Source organism: Elephas maximus, chromosome 22 (genome assembly GCF_024166365.1).
Source record: "Elephas maximus indicus isolate mEleMax1 chromosome 22, mEleMax1 primary haplotype, whole genome shotgun sequence".
In the NCBI taxonomy this organism is placed as follows: domain Eukaryota; kingdom Metazoa; phylum Chordata; class Mammalia; order Proboscidea; family Elephantidae; genus Elephas; species Elephas maximus.
The window spans coordinates 61,869,843-61,892,123 of record NC_064840.1 but is presented as its reverse complement, the minus strand read 5'-3'; the positions used below and the strand labels follow the sequence as shown (position 1 = coordinate 61,892,123).

The 22,281-nt window shown below is 40.9% G+C and overlaps 1 protein-coding gene across 9 annotated transcripts in view; it reads left to right on the top strand.

Moving 5' to 3' along the window:
- Positions 1-22,281, top strand: part of TACC1 (transforming acidic coiled-coil containing protein 1) — a 109,082-nt gene that overhangs the window by 67,059 nt on the left and 19,742 nt on the right. For 3 of the 9 annotated variants that reach the window (XM_049865112.1, XM_049865109.1, XM_049865107.1), the window contains exons 3-6: positions 5,227-6,349; positions 11,269-11,329; positions 13,127-13,334; positions 17,289-17,341. In XM_049865112.1, the coding sequence (XP_049721069.1) occupies positions 5,227-6,349; positions 11,269-11,329; positions 13,127-13,334; positions 17,289-17,341 (1,445 nt within the window). The remainder of the gene's footprint in view (positions 1-5,226; positions 6,350-11,268; positions 11,330-13,126; positions 13,335-17,288; positions 17,342-22,281) is intronic. The other 6 variants (XM_049865110.1, XM_049865111.1, XM_049865108.1 and 3 more) reach the window with 3 other exon arrangements.

Genomic DNA, 22,281 nt, shown 5'->3' with positions numbered 1-22,281 from the left:
GTAGGGTCGCTACGAATCTGCATCGACTCAGCGGCAACGGGTTTGGTTTGGTTTTGGTTTATTACTTTAAGTAGCCCTGGTGGCACAATGGCTAAGTGCTTGGCTGCTAACTAAAAGGTTGGCGATTTGAGCCTACCCAGCAGCTCCAAGGGAGAAAAGCCCTGGCGATCTGCTCCCTTGAAGATTACGGCCTAGAAAACCCTTTTTTTTTTTTTTTTAAATTGTACTTTAGATGAAGGTTTACAGAGCAAACTAATTTCTCATTAAACAATTAGTACACATACTGTTTTGTGACATGGGCTAGAAAACCCCCTGGGGCAGCTCTACTCTGTCACATGGGGTCACTATGAGTTGGAACCAACTCAATGGTACCGAACAATGACAACAAACATTACTTTAAGCAAATCCAATATGTGAAAGATTTATACTAGTACTTCAGATGTGGGGTGTTTATTTTGCCAAATCCATTACGATTTATTTAGGTGGCAAGTTTTCCAAGTACGTCAGTTTGCATTTGTAGAAGAATGATTTAAAGAAAAATTTATTGGGTAGGGCATTGAAGGGGTGGGAAGCAAATAACCTTTATTGAATGGCTACCACATGTTGTATACCACTTATTCTGTTCATATTAGACAGTTTTGTAGGTGGAGACGTGGAGGCTCAGGGCAGTTCCTTGCCTTGTTGGGAAAGACGAGTGGAGAGAGTGGCCCTTCTGGTTGTGCCATGCCTCCTGCTCTTGCTGGGCACCAGGTTAAAGACTTTAAAATACCGCAGCACCACCTCCCCACCCACACCCCACAGGTGCTTAAAAATCTGTCCCATGCAGTGGGATCACCTGTAGTAAAACTGAGGAACACTGACCAAAAAAAAAACCAAACCAGTCACCACTGAGTTGATTCCAACTCATGGCGACTCCATTTGTGGTCTGAGTAGAACTGTGCCCCATGTGGTTTTCAGTGGCTGGTTTTTTGGAAATAGTTTGCCAAGCCTTTCTTCCAAAGGTGCCTCTGGATGGACTCGAACCTCCGACCTTTAGGCTAGTAGCTGAGCATGTTCACCATGTGACTACCCAGGGACTCCTGAGGGGTGCTGAAGCTCTCTTTAAAAGGTCGTATGTATCGGTTTCTAGAAGGCCAGTTCATTCCTGAATATTTCATATCACTATTTTTAGAGACGAACGTTCCCTTTAGCTGTAGTTTCAAAGTCCCTAAGCAGGGAAACTTTTTGCAGAGAAAATATCATGCATACGCTAATATATCACAGACGATAGTAATATTTCTTGTAGCTGTAAAGATTCAAAAGAGTAATCTTTTTTTAATGAGACTTAGGAGATTGAAAAATACAAAATAATTAAATCAGAGTCTAATTAAAATCTAGCTTATTTTAGGAATATTTGGGTTATATGTTATTGAGAGAATATTGATTTACACAAGCCAGTAGTTGTAAATGGTAAGTCTGTTTAAAGTGCCTAGCCCTTGAGAATATGCTTTGATTAAACAACTGTTCTGGAGGCCTGGAAGAAGAGCAGAAGGAAATTTATGTTTCACAGTTGAGTTACTACAGTATTTAGTAACTAATCTAATTTCTTAATTTGTAAATGTAAAATTTAGAGAAAGTAGATAAAGTGGTATGTCATGAGTTTAAAGCTTTTCAGTAGAAAATACAACCTTGAGATGTTTAACAACGTCATTGTAAGAAATCTCAGATACCTTAGTGGCTAATCTGTATTACATATTCTCTGTTTCAAGACAAAATTCTTCTTTTTCGTATTGAATCTAAACTCTAAGTACCCGAAGTGAAAATAGGTGATAATTCTGTTTACTTTGATGTTGTCAAGATTGACTTTTGCACAGCTGGCTCATGCCAGGGTACGAGCAGGCACTGTGCAAATGTGCCCAGACCTTGCTTGGCTCTTAGGTGAGCTTGTTACACATACACACAGGGATATTTTGCAACAGTGGGTGTTTGATGCTGTGTTGTTTGTCACCCTATCCCCCTTCCCTGAATCAGCACACAGAAGCAGTAATGTTCATAGGAAGTCCATGTATATGAAGAGAGATGATAGGAGGATCTGCATACATGTACACACGTACACACATCAGATTGTCAGTACACTTAAAATGTTCCTGTTTAAACTATATGGGATCAAAGTGACAACAGCAACATGAAAGATTAGGTGGGAACTTCAGGGGGCAGTAGAAACCCTGGTGACGTAGTGGTTAAGTGCTATGGCTGCTGACCAAAGGGTCAGCAGTTCGAATCTGCCAAGCGCTCCTTGGAAACTATGGGGCGGTTCTGCTCTGTCCTGTAGGGTCGCTATGAGTCGGATCGACTCAGCAGCACTGGGTTTTGGTCAGGGGGTAGTGAGTTTATGTTAATGGAGAAAAGAACAACTCAGAAAAGGAGGGTGAGAATGGTTGCATGACTCAAAGAGTGTGATCAGTGCCATTGAATTACACGTATAGAAATGGCTGAATTGCTGTATGTTTTGCTGTGTATATTCTCAACAACAGCAAAATAAAATTAAAAAAAAAGTTCTTGTTAAAATTTTGTGCACAATGCAGTTGAGTTTTTTCAGTTTTTATTATAAAGTTTCAAGACTAGAAAAGAGAGAAAATAGCACAATGGGAACTTCCATATACCCATCCCCCCCATTCAACAGTTATCAAGATTTTGTTCTTTTACTTTCTCTCTCTCTTTCTCTCTTTATCCTTTTGAAGTAAATTCCAGGTATCATACATTAAAAAAAAAACCCGTTGCCATCGAGTCAATTCCGACTTATAGCCACCTTATAAGACAAAGTAGAACTGCTGCCCCACATGGTTTCCAAGGAGCGCCTGGTGGATTTGAACTGCCAACTTTTTCGTTAGCAGCTCTAGCTCTTAACCACTATGCCACCAGGGTTTCCATCATACATTGAGAACTTTTAAAAAATTATATACTGAAATGGCAACTGTTTTGTTACATACATATTTACCGCACTAAAAAATTATACTTTTTTTTTTTAATACTGTAGTTAAACATACATTTAAAGACAACCTGAACTGGACATTTGTAGACTACCTGAAGTGTCTCTGCAAAATAGTTTATGAGCCACTACCCAATTCCAGTCATAAAGGAGCCAGGTGAAAAGATACGTGAATGCCTTTAAATACTGGTCCAGTGGTGATTGGCACTTTGATCCTGGATTACGATTAGAAAGTAGGATTAGAGGGTTAGACCAGGTCATCTCTGAATTCCCTTTTAAATCTTGAGATGCTATGATAAAACCACTTTACTCAGTTTTTGCTGCTATTCAGTTGTTATTTCAGATATGTTAAGTCAGGAAAGCATTATCTTTGTGCTTTAAAGCAATTCTCTCATTTACACCTTCCTAATTTTTTTTTTAATATTTGCAGCATTTCTCCTAATAAGACCCCAATTAAAAGAGATTTTTTTTTACTTTTCACAAGTGATGGAGAGAAGATAATCATTGTGTTTTCCTGGCCCAACTTAGAGACAAAGGTCATAAAGAAAAAATAACTGTTTATTGTTTTATAGTTTTGTGTCCAAGTAAAATAACAGCTATTTGATTTTAAGACCATTTATGGATCTGGTTTTTCAAACTAATTTTTTTTTTTTAATTTCGGTTAGTTTTTAGGTCTACAGAGAGATGATTCTGAGCTGGTCATAGTGGTTTTTCAATTTAATTTTGAAGCAGCTCAATCGTTTAAATTATTTTCTGTGAAATAGGGGATACTTGTATTTTTTAACTTACAGTTGAAAACTTCACAGAAGAACTGGATGGTGCCCAACTACCATCACTGGACATTTTGATCTGAGATTCTGTAGAAGAATCCTGATCAAAGGGGGTAAATGCAGAACAGAAGTTCAAATTCTCACAGAATCCAGATTTTCTGGAGCCATGGAGGCTGATGAATCCCTGGAACTATTGCCCTGAGATAATCTTTAAACATTAAACCAAAAATATTCACTCAAATCTTCTTAAAATCAAAAAATAGTTTAGCTTTACTAGTAAAGAATGTCTGCCTTGAGTATTGTGCCCTTTTAAGATTTATCTATATGGGATCAAATGGACCACAGCAACTCAGAAGATTAGATAGGAGACATAGGGGCAGTGACTTTATGTTAGCGAGGGAGACAACTCAGAAAAGGAGAATGAGAAGGTTGCACAAATCAAAGAATGTAATCAGTGTCACTGAATTGTACACGTAGAAACTGTTGAATTAGTATATGTTCTGTGTGTATTCTCAACAACAACAAAAATAAATTATAAGAAAAAAATTTTGTTTACTGTGTGAAATTCTGACCCTGAAAGCCTTAGGCAGTTGATGTCTAAAGATTCCTCCAGACCAATTTTAACCTATGAAATTTTGACATTGTTTTTTTATTAATATATTTTGCGGTAGACCGTGATCTATTCAGTCTTTTCCTAGATAGCTCTATTTGTTATAATTATTATTTGTATCACTTGCATAATGAACCATATACCCATTGAGGTAGGAAATTTTAATTTTTTTAAAAAAGTTTTTTTTTTATTGTACTTTCAGTGAAGGTTTATAGAGCAGACTAGTTTCTCATTAATTAATGCACATACTGTTTTGTCACATTGGTTGGCAAACCCATGACATGTAGAGATTCTCCCCTTCTTGACCTTGGGCTCCCCATTACCAGCTTTCCTGTCCCCTCCTGCCTTCTTGTCCTTAGTCTTGTTTTGTGTTGTGGGCCTGTCTAATCTTTGGCTGGAGGGTGAACCTGAGGAGTGACTTCATTTCTGAGCTATGAGGGTGTCCAGGGGCCATAGTTTCAGGGTAGAAATTTTTATTTTACAGTGTAGTACCAGCTGCTCTCTTTGAGGTTGTAGCGCCATCCTTGCTGAACATTAACCAAACCAGCTACCATTGAGTCAGTTCTAACTCATGGTGACCCCACTGAATGTCAGAGTAGAACTTTGCTCCATAGGGTCTTCAGTGGCTGACTTTTTAGAAGTAGATTACAGGCCTTTCTTCTGAAGTGCCTCTGGGTAGACTCAAACCGGCAAACTTTCAGTTAGCAGCCAAGCACATGAACCGTTTGTACCACCCAGAGACTGCTGTGCTGAACATTAGCAATAATAGAAACAAAGGGCGTAGAGCTTATAGTTAGTATATGTGAATTCAGGTAGTGTAGACTATTAACCAGTGTCAAAAAGATAATTCTTTAATAGGCTTTTGTGTTTTGTTTTAGAATCACAAGAAGATGATGAACAGTTGGTAGCAGAAGTGGTTGAAAAATCTTCATCTGAGACTTGCCCTAGGCCCTCAGAAAATGAGGTACCACAGCAGGCCATTGCTTCTCGTTCACTCAAGGATTTCAGAGAAGAGCCTGAACACGATCCTAGCAAAGTGTCCATAGTGAGGCCATTTTCAATCGAAACCAAGAATTCCACAGATGTCCCAGCAGCTCTTGGAGCAAACACACCTCATGGCTTTGTAACTGCAGTCTTGGAGGAGGCTGTGCCCTCCAGAGCACCAGAAGCCATCCAGGACAAGGCAATGACAGAAGGCAACATGGGGGTTACACTTGAGGCTTCCGCAGAAGCTGATGTGAAGACCCGAAACTCCCGTTCAGAGTCGGTACCCAGCAGAAGCAAGCTAAGAAAGCCCAAGCCTGTCTCTCTGAGGAAGAAAACGATTAGCGGCGAGTTCTCAGAAACTGAAACTGTGGTGGAGGGCACCCCTCTCCCCAAAACATCCTATCAGGTCAGTCTTGATGAAACGGAAGAGAACACACATTCTTCTTTGATCGGAGGTGCCAGGATCCAGAAACCTTCCACTGAAGTTAAAGAAACCTCAAGCACTCCCGGCAGTGACACCAATGACTCGGGGGTTGAGCTGTTGGAAGAGTCAAGGAGCTCACCTCTGAAGCTTGAGTTTGATTTCACAGAAGATGTGGAAAATGTAGAGGTCAAGAAAGCCCTTCCAAGAAAATTTGGCAGGAAACTGGGTACCAAACTGACTCCCAAGACACAGAAAGATGACATCAGTAAACCAGTGGGTGCCAAAGGTGTAGAACAGCCTACAGACGCCAAAGCAGAAGATACTCCTATCCCCTACGCATCTTCAAAGCTGGATCCTAGTCAGTGGGATAACCCCGACTTTAATCCCTTTGGGGGCCACTCCACTCTGCAGAACTCCCCACCCCTCTCCTCTAAGGGCTCCTATCACTTTGACCCAGATAACTTTGATGAGTCCATGGATCCCTTTAAACCAACTACAACTCTAATGTGCAACGACTTTCATTCTACCACTGGTAACCATGTTAATGAGATCTTAGAATCACCCAAGATGGCAAAGTCGCGTTTAATAACGTGAGTGGCGGTGGGTGCTGGGTGTTGTGTTCTGTGTATTCTCTGTGGGTTTGGCAGCCAGCTGCTTTTGGTTTTGGGAAGCCGAATTTATCTTTGAGGTGCAGCAGGTCAGACACAAAGCTTGTAATTTTATACTGGGGTCTTCGCTTTTTTGACTAATTCTTATGTGGAATCAGAAGTTTCTATTTTAGATTCCTGCCTTGTTTTGAATGAATCCTTGGCCCTTTCCCTCACCCACCGTGGGTAATTTTTCTGTTAAAAAAAAAAAAATGGGAGAAAGGGATAGATAAAGATTTGATGGTTTTCAGAAATCCTAACTGGGCTGTTCAGGAATCACTGTATGTACAAAATCTGAGTATCAGTGGTAGCCATCATATTCAGATAAGACAAAAATTCCAAGCCTATAAATTATGTGTTTAGCATCAGTAGGAGGGACTAGTCCCTGGAGGAGGACATCATGCTTGGTAAAGTAGAGGGTCAGTGAAAGAGAGGAAGACCCTTAAAAAGATGGATTGATATAGTGGCTTCAACAGTGGGCTCAAACATAACGACTGTGAGGATGGCACAGGACGGGGCAGTGTTTCGTTCTCTTATACATAGGGTTCGCTGTGAGTCGGAACTGACTCGGTGGCACCTAACAACAACAACAACAGTAGCAGGTGGAAAATGATCTGAAAGGGCCTCCCAGAAGTCTTTCCACTTAAACAGAAAGCTGTAATTTTTGTTGAAAACAAACCTACCACTGAAAGTTAGTGAGCTTTCTTATATCTCTTTGTGTAGTGTCTGGTTCCATTAGTAATGATGTTAATTTCCGTTAAGGATCAGGAATGTTTAAAATGAACAATTAAATCTGATAAATTAGTCAGTCAGTCTTCTGTTGTCCGTGTGCCTGCCCCCCCCGCCCCCGCATTATTTCTCCAGGAATCTGGAGCCACTTTTTTTGCATGGTCCATAGAATTCTCAGAGTGATCACATAGGCCATACTTCCTGTCAGGTTTTATTTTAACTTTGTTACAAAGTTAAAGCCATTGCTGTGTAGTTGATTCCGACTCATAGCCACCCCACAGGACAGGATAGAACTGCCCTATAGGATTTCCAAGGCTGCAACCTTTACAGAAGTCAACTGCCACATCTTTCTTCCGTAGAGCAGCTGGTGGGTTTGAACTGCCGACCTTTCTGTTAGCAGCCAAGCACTTTAACGTCTGTGCCACCAGGGCTCCTCTGTTAAAGGTTATCTTATCACAAAACTTGAGTAGGTAACAATACGTCCTGTTGTACCCCGGTGACTTTCTACCAAAAATTAGATATAAAGAAGGACCAGCGACATGGGTGGTGAAATATGAAAAGGGAGGATGAAAAGAAGTACCATGTAATGTGTTTTTAGTTGTCACTATAGATAGATCCCTAGATGGTGTTAAATGGTAGACCTACCCACATGTGCCTTGAAAGAAAGGCCTGGCCATCTGTTTCTGAAAGGTCACAGCCTTGAAAACCCTATGGAGCAGTTCTGCTCTGCACACATGTGTTTGCTGTGAGTCGGAATTGACTCAGCGGCACCTGGTAGGTACTGGTGTAGATCAGCTGGGGAAGTGCTTTCCAGCATCAGTATAACAAAAATGCTGGATGGCGTGGTGAGATATATGGGAGAGAAACGGACATACATATCCAGACGCTTAAAGAGAAGTATCCACGTCAGGACCAAGAAGGTTGAACAGTGTAGGAAGTTGTTGTTTTGGCAACACCAGAATAGCGCCCAGAATGTGAGTTAGGGAACTGCAATGTCATTGGGAGCTCTTGATCTCTTCATTGAGTTTTGGTTATATATGAACAGTTAAACAGTAGTTGGAGAATATTATTGATCAGGTATCTTCAAAGTGCTGTCTTGCAGCTTTGAAGGTTAGTTAGCTATGTCTAGATAGTACTTGGTGTATGTGCTGGGCACATAGCTGTCTTGGTGCATCTTCACCTAATTACAGGGTACTTCTGCCTACCAGGAGCCCTGGTGATGCAGTGAAGAGCTACGGCAAGCTATGGCTGCTAACCAAAAGGTCGGCAGTTCGAATCTACTAGCTGCAGCTTGGAAACTCTGTGGGACAGTTCTACTTTGTCCTATAGGGTTGCTACGAGTCAGAATCGATTCAGCAGCAATGGGTTTGAGTTTTTTTGTTTGTTTTCTTCCTACCAGAGGACTCACTTGGGAGCCAGCCTTTAGTTGTATGTTGGTAGTATATAGACAGGGCATTTGTGCTTGTGAATATACCAACCAGAACCAAACCCATTGCCATCAAGTTGATTGTGACTCATAGCAACCCTATAGGACAGAGTAGAACTGCCCCATAGGGTTTCCAAGGAGCACTTGGTGGATTCAAACTGCCGACCTTTTGGTTAGGAGCCATAACACTTAACCACTATACCACCAGGGTTTCCATGCTTGTGAATAAAAAAAAATAGATAGGATTAAATCTGGGCCAAAGGAAGGGAAATGTAGCCTATGCTTTGTTTTTAGTACCAAGAAGCACCCTCCCCCAAATCCTACCTCCTCACCTGGTAGCATTTTACTCCTGTTTTGTTTTTGGTGATTGAACGTCTTCATTTTTTATCTTTTTAACTCTCGTGCAATCAAAACTCTTGTCTCCTTTTTCTTTCTACACCGAGGGATGCTAGACGTCTTGTATAACACTGATTTTCGTTAGCAAATCCTTTCATTTGTAGGAAAGACAGGAAATGAATGTCCTGTGCTGGATCTAGCGGGGAGTTAACATTCCATTAATTAACGATGTGTTTGTGTGACTTTTTAAAGAATACATACAGTTGGCCTCTCAGGCACTTCTGTAAGACAGGGGTACTGTAATATGATTGCGATTTTACGGACCCAGTGAGATAAAGTATGTGAAATCATTTTAAGTATCTTAGTGTTACACACGTGCAGTAGATAAACCGAAAACCAAACCCACTGCCGCTGAGTGGATTCCGACTCATAGCAACCCCATAGGACGGAGTAGATCTGCCCCATTGGATTTCCAAGGCTGTAATCTTTTTTTTTTTTTTTTTTAATCTTTATGGAAGCAGACTGCCACATCTTTCTTCCACGGAGCAGCTGGTGGGTTCAAACTGCCAACCTTTTGGTTAGCAGCCAAGCATTTAACCACTGCGCCACCAGGGCTCCTTACAGTAGATAAAAAAAATATATATATTCAGATATATTTTTATTTATGCATTGCCTCTGATCTGAATGACTAAACGTTTAAGAGTGAATGTACTCAGCAGTGAAATATTGTTTTTATGTATTTACACATTTGGAAGCTTACTTTGCACCTACAAGTCTGTGTGGTATTTCTGAGTGTTTCTACCACTCTCTTACCCGGATAGAAGTCTAGGCTCCTGGTAATCATTCACTCATCAGTGATAACATGCATGAGTATGCCATTTTTAATTTGTATCTCACTTCTTTAACTTTGCGACCTTTACATCTACCAGACTAGAGAGAAATATTCCGGTCTTCACACAATTTTTTTCTCCATCTGTCTGTCTCTTTCCTGTCTTAATTTTGTTGGTGCCTCAGGACTACTGAACAAGTGAAATTTCTCTGTTTTCTGTTGTAAGTACTCTTGCCCTTGTTTCTCTTTGTCTCTGGGACTGTTGGTACCCTTCTCTCTGACTTGTACCCAGACCATCTCTCCATAGCATGTGGCTTCCATTTCTGAATGTGATCTGATTTTTTTTTTTTTGCATTTCATTTGCCACGTCATGAGTCAGCTTAGCCTTGCAATTGTCTGTACTTAAAGGAGTGGAGACCAGCCCACCTTAGGTGTGAGAGCTTGCGCCCCCTGGCTTGGAACGCATCACATGGCACTTGGGTGAGACCAAGTGCTGGCTGGCCTGGCCCCAATCCAAACATCATCATACCAGTGGTTTGAGGGACTCTTCTGCTATTTTATGTTGGAAATAACTGGCTTTTGAGATAGGATAAGGTTGCTGGCTTGAGCAGGGGATAAATTTAACTGAATCAACCCAATTTGTGTGGCAGCAGCGGGTGGCAACTTAGTAAAGAGCATTAGGGTAAGGAGACCAGGAACTGGTAGGCGTGCACATTCTGGTAACTGAGTGCTTCTCTTTTGTTTCTCACAAAAGAAAAAAAAGTTGTGAACTATATATATATATATATATATATATATATATATACACACATATATTTTTTTCTGGTCAGTGTGGTATTTTCGTCAGCAATTTTAAGTTTGTTAAAACAACAGAATCAGAATTAGTCCTGTGATGACAGATTATGTCCTAGTCTAAAAATCACAGGTGGTCTGTGCTTTCCCCAGTTCTGGGCTTTTCAGAGTACATGGCGTTCAGCTTCCATCTTGTGACTCCAGGGGGGTGGTAACAGTTTACGCAAATACTTTTATTTTTTTCCCTTTCTGTTGACCACAGCTCTCCTCTGTTAGCATATAGGTCTAGACTGAGCTGTCTTATCAGACTTCTGTGGCTTTTAGGACAATAAAGGATTTTTAAAGAATCTGGTCAAGCGTGATGATTTTTCTAATGAATGTCAAAGCCAATCAAGTAAGGATCAGATGAATGAACCTCTAAAGATTCTGAGGCCACTTTCTGAAAGGCTTTTGATGGGGCGTAATTAAAAACTATTGGGGTCAGAGGACTGGTGTGTGACATCCACAGAAGCAAGCAAGGTGGCCATTTCAGAGAACGAGCTGAGCTGTAGTGCTTTGGCTTACCCTATCCCTTGGGAGCAACAGATTCAGAGACATAAAAGGTGTCCCCATGTCTATTATGTAGCCGTCATGATTTGTGCGGTGCTGTATGCTTCGGCTTCTATCTGCACATACCGCTGCCTCTGCTCCATCTCATGCCTCAGAACTTGTCCACGTGAACCCACACCAACCTGTTGATTTTCATTCCAGGAGTGGCTGTAAGGTGAAGAAATATGAAACTCAGTCTCTTGCTTTCGATGCATGTTCTCAGGTAAGTCTGTGCCTCGTACCGGAATGTCTCAGACTAGTGGTCCGCGAACGGGGTCGTGAAGACGTTCCTCTCGGTGTCTGAGTACTGAGCTTTAAGAGAACCAATTTCCAGACCCTTAATTTCCTATAATGATCTGAGAAGGCATCTTGAGGACAAGGGAACCCTTCCACAATTACCCTTTCCCCACTTTTTTTTTTTTTAACGTTCCTTCTCACCCAATCTGAATCTCACTATGGTGTATCAACACAGCGAGTGAAACCTCAGGGGCACCAAGCAAGGGAAGATTTGAAATGTTGGTGCAGGATCTTAAGAAAGTGATCAACTCTGATGACTGAATAGCATTTTTTTTTAAAGTCAAATGGTTTTCTACTTCACTGCTTTCAACAAAATAGGACGTTAGTGGTCAGCTGATAGATCGTTAAAACAATTTCTGATGATAGAATTTTTTGGTACGTAACTTGAAAAGGGGTTCAAAGAATTGAGAGGCATTTCTGTTACAAAACTTCTGTTTCACCTGTTTGTTTATGTAAATAAGAGTTCTTATTGATTATAATTATAAAAATGGAAACTGGGGATATAATTGATGCTAATTCTTGCTTCTTTCTAGCAATAAATACTATTTGTCATTGGCTGAACCCATGAACTAATCAGGAAACACAAAAACCAAACACTCAGGCCCATCCGATTGCAGTGAGATCCATTTTTAATAAAAATTTGCTTTTGTGTTTGATAGTACTTACCGATGACACTAGGTTTTTTTTTTTTTTAATACTTATCAAAACTTGCAGTATCTTTTTTTAATTGTATATTAGTAATTATAAGGATAACTCTCCAGAAGAAAAAAATGTGAACACTTTGACACTTATGGTCTTAGAATTAAAGTTTATAAATTTAATGAAAATTAAAATATTTAAAAAATTTTAAACAGAAATATAATAGGGAGACCTTTAAGAGACTTTTACACACACGAATGTATTTCATTAGGATAAATTCTTGATGGAAGTAGAGTGGAAAAGGAATGATAAAATTTCTCGCTATCAAAGAACGAGGTATCGAATCGCTAGATTAACTGGTTTACATTAAGAAAGGCCAATGTTTAGAATATGCCAGAAATTACATCTTTTGCAGTTATATAACTTAATGCTGAAAAAGGTTTAGATATCACTTGACGTACAATGCGGTACATGAATCTTTAAAAAAATATATGTGTATAGGAGGTATATGAGCAAAAAACTTAGAAAACTACTCTCTTGAACGACTTAAACTGCTTCTGTATAAATTTAGAATAGAAAAACCCCATATTTAAATTATAGAAATGGGTTCTAAAAAAACACAGTATTTTATGATTGAAAGATTCCAGCTTCTCTCCTTACTTCTTACCCATATCCACAGTTAATTGTGTTGAATATCTGGGTAGCCCCTTTGCTCCATTCCTGAGATGTCTCTTTCCCCCATTGTTTTCCCTACGAAAAGGCAGTGTATTTTTTTTTCTTTTTTTAATCATATTTTATTCTTTTTTTTGGTGAAAGTTTACACAGCAATTTGGATTCCCAATCGACAATTTCTACACAAAGTGTTGGGCGACATTAGTTACACTTTCAAAGTGTGTCTGCATTCTCTTTAATTGTGTTTTGGTTGTTCTGTTTCCAGTACTCTAGTTTCTCTGCCCCGTTATCTTCTCATCTTTGCTTTAGAGTAGTTGTTGACCTTTTGGTCTCCTACAGATAGTTTTTTAATGGAGCCCCTTATTCAAGGGTAATATCCTAAAAGGTAGCATCTTACTGTTGCATTTCCCAGGATGAAGAAGCAGTGATCTCCCAGATTTCCGACATTTCAAATAGGGATGGCCATGCTACCGATGAAGAGAAGCTGGCGTCCACTTCTTCTGGTCAGAAGCCAGCCGGGCCTGAGGTGAAAGGTGAGCCAGAGGAAGACGTGGAGTACTTTGAATGTTCCAATGTTCCTGTGTCTACCATAAATCATGCGTTTTCATCCTCAGAAGCAGGTATGGAAGCATGTCGTCATCTTTCTAACGTACATAAGCATAGAAATTTCTGACAGCCTAAAACAGGAGGTACCTTAGAGAGATTAGAGAATTGAGTAAATTGACAGGTAGATTTAGGATGCTGATCTGTGCTGCGCTTCTTACTTTACCTAGAAAAAGACACAAAGGGGTCTCATGGAAGTACTGGGGACATATGGATAAGTGTGGCGGGATGTCCAGAAGACACTGATGTAAGATTGCTTGAATTTCCTTATAATGTTATTTGAACGTGGCCATATCATAAAGCATAGTGGCCTACAAACATGTTGTACGTTTGACCTTTTTATGATTATTATGCTTATTGTTTTACTTACAGAAATTATATAATTTTTAACAGGTAGAGTACCTTACCGTGTGCAGGCATCGTCCTAAATGTTTTCTGTGAGTTACTCATTATTCCTCACTTGTTGTTGTTGTTGTTGTTAGGTGCCATCGAGTCGGTTCCGACTCATAGTGACCCTGTACGAAACATTGCATGGTCCTGTGCCATCCTCATAATCGTTGTTATGCTTGAGCCCATTGTTGCAGCCACTGTGTCAATCCATCTCGTTGAGGGTCTTCCTATTTTTTGCTGACCCTCTGCTGAACCAAGCATGATGTCCTTCTCCAGGGCCTCGTCCCTCCTGATAACATGTCCAAAGTATGTAAGACAAAGTCTTGTCATCCTCACTTCTAAGGAGCATTCTGGCTGTACTTCTTCCAAGACAGATTTGTTCGTTCTTTTGGTAGTCCTTCTTCTTTGGTCAGCCTTATTCATTGTCCAGCTTTCGCATGCATGTGAGGCAATTAAAAACACTTGTGGCTTGGGTCAGGCACACCTTAGTCCTTAAAGTGACCTCTTTGCTTTTTTAACACTTTAAAGTGGTCTTTCGCAGCACATTTTCCAAATGCAACAAGCCATTTGATTTCTTGACTGCCGTTTCCATGGGCTTGTTTGTAGATTCAAGTAAAATGGAATCTTTGACAACTTCAGTTTTTTCTCTATTTATCATGATGTTGCTTATCAGTCCAATTGTGAGGGTTTTGTTTTCTTTATGTTGAGGTATAGTCCATACTGAAGGCTGTGGTCCTTGATCTTCATCAGTAGGGCTTCAAGTCCTCTTCACTTTCAGCAAGCAAGGCTGTGTCATCTGCATAATGCAGGTTGTTGATGAGCCTTCCTTTAATCCTGATGCCTCGTTGTTCTTCATATAGTCCAGCCTCTTGGATTATTTGCTCAGCATACAGATTGAATAAATATGGTAAAAGGATACAACCCTGACGCATACCTTTCCTGACTTTAAACTACACTATATCCCTTTGTTCTGTTCGAACAACTGCCTCTTGATCTATGTACAGGTTCCTCATGAGCACAATTAAGTGTTCTGGTGTTATTCTTTCCCCCATTTTTTAGAGAAGGAAAGTGAGGCACAGAAGTTGAATAATTTGGACGAGGTCACTTAGACAGCCAATATTAGAACTAGAATTCAAACCCAAGCAGTCTGATTCCATGGTTTTTTAACCACGCTTGCTAAAGTGTGAAAAGATTGTTTTCATTACATTAGGTATTATAAATATTATAATAAATATTATAAATGGGGTCACCTTGACTTGGAATAGACTCGACAGCAATGGGTTTGGTTTCCCCTTTTTTTTTTTTTTATGTAAATTTTCCTGTTCACAGATACGGTGGATTGAAATTGACCCCTACCCTGTAAAATCCTTCTTAACGTTCTGATGAGGAACCTGGGCTTGCCTGGGCTGAACCCTCTTGCCGTTGGACTCTTCAGAACATTCTAGAGCTGAGGCCCTTTTCTAGATCCCAAGTTACACTTCTGGCCTTAAACATTATTTTTTAACTCACATCTTCTTGAGCAACATAATGTAATTTGAGGCTTCATACTTAGAATTTTAAAAAAATTTTATTGTGCTTTAAGTGAAAGTTTACAGATCAAGTCAGTCATACGAAAATTTATGTACACCTTGCTGTATACTCCTAGTTGCTCTCCCCCTAATGAGATACCACACTCCTTCTCTCCACCCTGTATTTCAGTGTCCATTCAGCCAGCTTTATACTTAGAATTATTAAAAAATATGATCAGCCATCAAACCAAGGAAGCAGATGAGAAGTCAGGACTTTGAGCAGGGTATCCATTCACGCCCCCAGGTGTCAGTTTCCCATCCATCAATTAATGTGCCAGGTTCGTTCCAGGTTTTTCCCAAAGTGACTTCCTACTGTGACATCTTTCCCAAAGGCCTTGTTTACCATTCACCTTTATGCCCCTTCATATACCAGCTACTTGGGGTTAATCCTGAGGACTCTTGTAACTATAGTTGTTTCTTCTATTTGAAATGCTGTTCTTTGCCATCTCCTGTGAAGTTTCTGCCCACCCTTTCAGGCCTATCTCAGCTGTTACTTGGATCCCACCATCCTTTACGCTCCCACCACGTTTCTTCCCACAGTTCCCATTCCACAGAACCTGCGCTGTCTATCAATTATAAAAGATCACTGTTCTAAACTTCCCGAGTTTAGGGACTATGAGAAGTTCGTCTCTGAATTTCTTCTGATGCCAAATAGATAGCAGGTATGTGGTAAATATTTGCTGAATGAATTATATTCTTCCCCGCTAGGAGGAAGTTCCTTCAGCAGGAGCTTACAGAACTTGGGTTCTACTATGCTATCCTCAAAGTTAGTGAACAGCTGAGTTAGTATTGCCTTGGAGGTGCTCACCATCTATGGGTGGAACAGATTTAAACAAGCTGTTACACTGTAGCTGATTACGCCATATCACAGGAGCAAGCAGAGGCCATGGTCATGGGGGTGGTTGCTCCTGGCCGGTTACATAGATGTGTGCCAGGGAACAAGAATCTCACACGGGTTGAAAGGAACGTGCCATGTTGGTAAAATGCCCCGTAGCTTTATGTGAATACAGGGCACATGGGAAATGAGGTTGTACTGAGGAATTTGGGCTCGATCCTGCGGGGATGGGGGAGCAAGGCTCTTGAGCAGGTGAGTCATGGTCACATTTGTGTTTTAAATAATTGACAGCTAGTGCACTAAAATAGTATTTAGTTATTGCTGTGTAGCAGTGGGGGTTTTTTTAAATGGGTTTTTATGTGGAAAACTGTAGCTTTAAAAGTTTGTATACTTTTTCATATTTTTAAATGTTCTTCGGTAAGTACATAGTCCTTTAATTAGAGAAAGCATAGTGTTGGGCTTTTTGGTTTTGTTTTTTGGTTCCCTCTGGTGGTAGAGTGGAAAGTAGACTCAACCTGTCGCTGTAGAGTCAATCTCAACTAAACAGCGACTCTATAGGACAGCGTAGAACTGCCCCATATGGTTTCCAAGGAGCGGCTAGTGGATTTGAACTGCCAACCTTTTGGTTTACAGCGGTGTTCTTAAGCACTGTACCGCCAGGGCTCTGGAGGTTAGGCCGTAGGCAAGGAAACCAGGTTGAAGGGTGTGGGGAGAATAATGAATTTAGTTTTGCAGGTGTTGAAATTCAAAGCTCATATTCTTACCTGCTACATTAATTAGACTGAGAGTACCCTTTAGGGCTAGAATTTAAATTCACTTAGACTTGGTAATAAAATAGCATTCAGTGTTACGGTGTCTAACTTTCTGATAAAATCCCATGGTTAATACAGCTCACTTGCAAAACTTCCAGTGCACACAAGGGGGCAGCCTTGCTGTTCTTCCTGCCTAAAGATGGCTGGTTGGTTTATGGCTGACTGCACTCCTTTTCAGATATTCTGGGCTTTTCACATTGAACAGTGGTCAGCAGAATGTCAGTGCTCCTTTTAAATTCTTGAAATGCTTTTCATGTGTTCGTAAGCATCACTTTGGCTTGCATTGGGATTTTCAAGAGTCTTCTACTAGAAAGTAAAAGAACCGACATCTTGGGATAACCATAAAAATGACTGTCTGTGTTTTAGGCTTAGAGAAAGAGTCGTGCCAGAAGATGGAAAAAGATGAATCTGCCGTGCCTGTAAGTCCCTAAACTGGGGGTGGGGGTGGGTTTCACTCTTTTTCAGTATTTGTTTTGAAGCCTGTATTAATTTGCTAAATAAATTCTAGTCAGTGCTAGATCATTGGGATAAAATATAAATAAAACCATTCCTCCAGTTGTGTGGCTCATAGTGTGGTCCTGCAGTATCCTGTACAGTAGCCGCTAGCCACGTGTGGCTGTTGAGCGCTTGACCTGCAGGAAATCCAAAAAGAGATGTCTTGTAAGTGTAGAATGCAATCAGTTTTTGAAGTCTCGGTACAAGAAAAATATCTCTTTAATGATTTTTTATATTGATTACATTTTGAAGTGATAGTATTTGGGCTATATTGGGTTGAATTTTTTTTTTTTAATGTGGCTACTAGAAAAGTAAAAATTACATGTGCGTTATACTTCTGTTGAACAGCACTGGTAGTAGATATAAAATGCGAACCAATAATAATACCACAGGGTGAATGTCATAAAAGAAGAAGAGTGTTCCAGGGGCTATAGGAGCCAGGGTGGCCACCTGTGTGGCAGGTATTGGAAAGGCTGGATTTGAGCTAATTAAAAAAAAAAAATTCAAATTTTCATTTTGAAATAATTTTAGACTTCCAAAGATAGCTCAAAGAATTCCTTATACCTCTCATCCATATGCCTGAAATGTGAACATTTTACATAATCACAGTACATTTATCGAAATTAATTAATAATGATACAATAAAAAAAAACTGTTGTCATTGAGTCGATTCTGACTCAGGGAGACCCCATGTGCTACAGAGTAGAACTGAGGTCCATGGGATCTTCATGGCTGTAATCTTTACAGAAGCAAATTGCCAGGCCTTTCTTCCGTGGTACCAGTGGGCAGGTTCAAACCATCAACCTTTTGGCTCGTTGCTGAGTGCAAACTGTTTGTGCCACCCAGGGGCCTTCAGTGATACAATACTATTATCTAATCTATAAACCTTATTCAGATTTTATCAATTGTTCCATTAATATTCTTTTTCTGATGTAGGATCCAATCCAGGATCACACACTTTGATTTAATTGTCCTGTCCTTAATCTCTTCTAATCTGGAACAGATGTCTTTCATGACCTTGGCACTTTTGAAGAGTACTGGCCAGCAGTTATCCTTCAATTTGGGTTTGTCTAATGTTGCTTCATGACTAAATTCACGTTACACACTTTTGGCACGAATACAACAGAATTGATGTTGCGGGTGTCAGCACGTCCTGTTACTGGTGGAGCTGAGTTCGATCACTTGGTTAAGGTGGTGTATACCAGTGTTCTCCATTTGAGCTAAGTCTTAAAGGAAGAGTAAGGGTTTGCTAGGCAGATAAGGTGAGAAAGGGTATTCCAGATGGAAGAATTGGCCTGTGCAAAGGCAGGAAGTAAGAAAAAGCATAGACTTTTTAGGAAATTGTAAATATTAATAATAACCTCAGATGACCAGAGGAAACCATGCAATGGCAGACACGGCCCCATCATCGGGAGCCGTTCATGACAGAAGCAGTAGGGAGCCCTTGTGGGGTTTTAAGTGGGGAGCAGTGGGATCAGTGATAGTGCAGAAGATGGGATGAAGGCTTGATGATTTTGGGGTCATATGGTGGCTGGGGTGAGGGGGAGAGGAAGTTGGTGAAGCCTACTCAAGTTTCTGTCTAGAAGATCCGAGTGGTCAGTGTTGCTGTTAACCAGCCCCAGGGGGGAGCCTTATTTCCGCAGGTGCCATCACTACACACCTAGTTGCCTAAGCCACAACCTGAGAACTTTGTCTCCTCCCCTCTCACCCCTCCCTTTATTCCCACAGACAAGATCAGCAAGATCTTTGGTTTTTATATCCAGAATCTATTGTAAATCCATCTACTTCCCTCCAACCCGTGACCACCTCCAGTTTTTTTTAAACATGGTGGCAGTTTCCTAACCAGTCTCCTTGTTTTCAGGCTCATTCTCGGTTTCAGCCTTTTACATAAGCTGGGGTGATACATTTTAAACACAAAATCGATCTTGTTACTCTTTACTTAAACCTCTTCATTGGCTTCCCTTGTTTTTAGGATAAAGCACAGACTTGTACTCTTACTGTGGCCCGTACACAGCTTTCTGCACTGGGACCCTGGCACCCTGCCCAGCACCAGCTATCCCCTGTCTCCCTCACGCACTGGAAACCCACCTAGCCATACAGAATTCCCTTCACTTTAGTGAACCTGCCACTTTGGGTCATCCTCTGTTCTCTTTGCCTTCCCTACTAGACTATAAGCTTGGCGAAGGTAAGGAACCATGACTGTCTGCTTTGTTGCTGTACCCCAGCACCTGCCACAATAAACATCCATGAATGCAGGACTCAGTAAATTAGGAACATACAAGGGGGAACAGAATTGTAGAAGTTCATTTTTAGGTAGGTGGCTTTGAGACATGCCTATATCCAATAGGCAGTTACAAGTGCGTTGCACTGACTCAGAAAGGTCTAGGTTGGCAGAACTATCTTTGAAGGCCCTCAGGACACAAGCAATAGTTGAAGCCCTGAGAGTAGATGAACGCATGCTTCACGCCTTCTTTATCTTGATCCACAAGAAAACGACATTTTGTATCTTGACCCATACCTATGTGACAGACATATCAAGACATACGCATTTAAATATTTACAGAACACAAATTTCACAAAACTATATCTATCTGTCTTCATGTGACTCACTCTGTTTTATTCTTTTAATGTAGGTTGTTTTCATGACTCACTAATAGGCTATGATGTCCAGTTCAAAAAATATTTCCCCAGAGGAGGTAGAATGAGTGAAGCCTGAAAGGCAGCCGCCTGGCCTCTCAATGGGTGGTTGGAAGAGGAGCTGATGGAAGCCTAGTCAGGAAGTCAGAAGGAATTGTACACACACATGCACGCACACACATAGGGAATCGGGAGCTTTATCCCTTCATAAGAGCCTCACCAATTAGTGACATTTGTTTCAGGATAAAGTCACTTTTGCCTAGAAATTCATTTGACTTTTCATTTGATTCTCTCTTGGGAGCCAGGTCAACCGGTCCCAGCACATCCACTCAAAGAACTTTAACCCTAGATTTCCCATCGCTGAGATAGAGTGATGCCCGTCATCCCTTCCTGTAAGAGGATGGAACGCCACTCCGCACCACCAAAAGCAGCCTTGGGAAACAAGTCCCTTTGAAATTTTCCAAGTACCATGGGAGTGCTTCCTGCTAGTTTCAGTGTGTAAAATCGCAGCAACAATCGAAGAAGAGAGTGTCGAGTGGACAAAGAATCTGCGTGGTAGCAGATTCAGGTGGTTTACCTGATACTCGAAACAAACTGGTTCAAATCCCTGATCCCCAATGTATTCATGCATAAAATTTGCAACACCCGTCTGCCTCACGAGAGTAGTTGGGAGGATAAAATGAGATGATAACACAAAACAGTAAAACTGTAAAGTGCTAGGCTGGTGTAAGGTGGTGTAATGTTGTTGGGAAAAGTGGGACTGAGAGTGAAAGAGAAGAGACTTGTCTCTGGAACCAGCAGGTGAAAAGCATGTGTGTGTGTGTGCACGTGCGTGCGTGTACGTGTATATACCTTTTGAAAGTAACTCAAGTTGAACGTCCTGAAATAAGTTAATTTCTACTTCTATAGTATGTTGGAGAAATTAAAGAAATCTGTTTAACCTAACAGGAGCCTGGGTGACACAAATAGTTTGCACTCAACTACCAACCAAGAGGTTGGTGGTTCGAACTCACCCAGCAGCTCCACAGGAGAAAGACCTGGCAATCTGTATCCGTAAAGATTACAGCCAAGAAAACCCTTTGGAGCGGGTCTACTCTATAACACAATTCCATGAGTCGGATTCGACTCCACAGCAGCGGTTTTAATCTAGCATTTACTTTTTAAAGCCTTTCTGTGTTACTTTGACCCACATTCCTGTCACAGTCCCGTGCTGTGGCTGGAACAAAATAAATATGGCCAGAGTACAGTAAGTGGTGAGGAGTAAGTCTCATCTTGCTTTTCAGATGTTATTCTACACCCTTTTTCACTTAGGAGCCAAATTTGCATTTTTAAAAGAATTCTTAAACTTCTTAAAGTTGAATTCATCTGGATTTTCCAAGTGTGCTTCTTTGTTATAGAAGTGGTGGCGGGGTGGTACCGCCCCAGTGCGTTCAAGGACAATGATGGGGTGAGCGCACTCTGCACGCGGGCGGAGACAGATTAGTGATGCTAACTCTCCCACTACAAGGACATGAGCACAGGTCACTAGCTTTGTGGCATCTGTGCTCAGTGTGAATTTGCAACCCGACAACATTGAGCTCTACTGTCTACAAATAGGCCTTTATTGGCCCTAATTTGTGAATGCCTTATGGGACATGGAAAAGAATTACCAGTTGTCACCGAGTTGACTCTGACTCATAGCGACTCCATGTGTGTCCCAGTAGAACTGTGCTCCATAGTTTTCAAGCGCTGACTTTTTAGAAGTAAATCATGAGGACTTTCTTCTGAGGTGCCTCGGGGTGGCCTTGAACCTCCAACTTTTCAGATAACAGCCCAGCGCGTTAACCATTTGTACCATCTAGGGACTCCAGAGAAGGTTTAAACTCGTTCCAAACCTGTTGCAGTCAAGTCAATTCCAACTTATAGCGACCCTGTAGGACAGAGTAGGACTGCCCCATAGAGTTTCCAGGCAGTGGTTGGTGGATTCAAACTGCTGACCTTTTTAGTTTGCAGCCGAGCTCTTAACCACTGCACCACCAGGGCTAGAGAAGGATTAGATCACATGAAACTGGACCCTTTTGGAAGGATGTAATTAATTGATTTAGCAAGTTTTTATTAAACACATACCCAGCCCAGGATGAGATGGATGGGCCAGTTCTCTGTAATAGTAGATTCTCTAGGCTTTCTTCTCTCTGATAAACAATATAAAGGAGTAAGGAATGTAAAAAATTAAATCCTCGGGGACTGG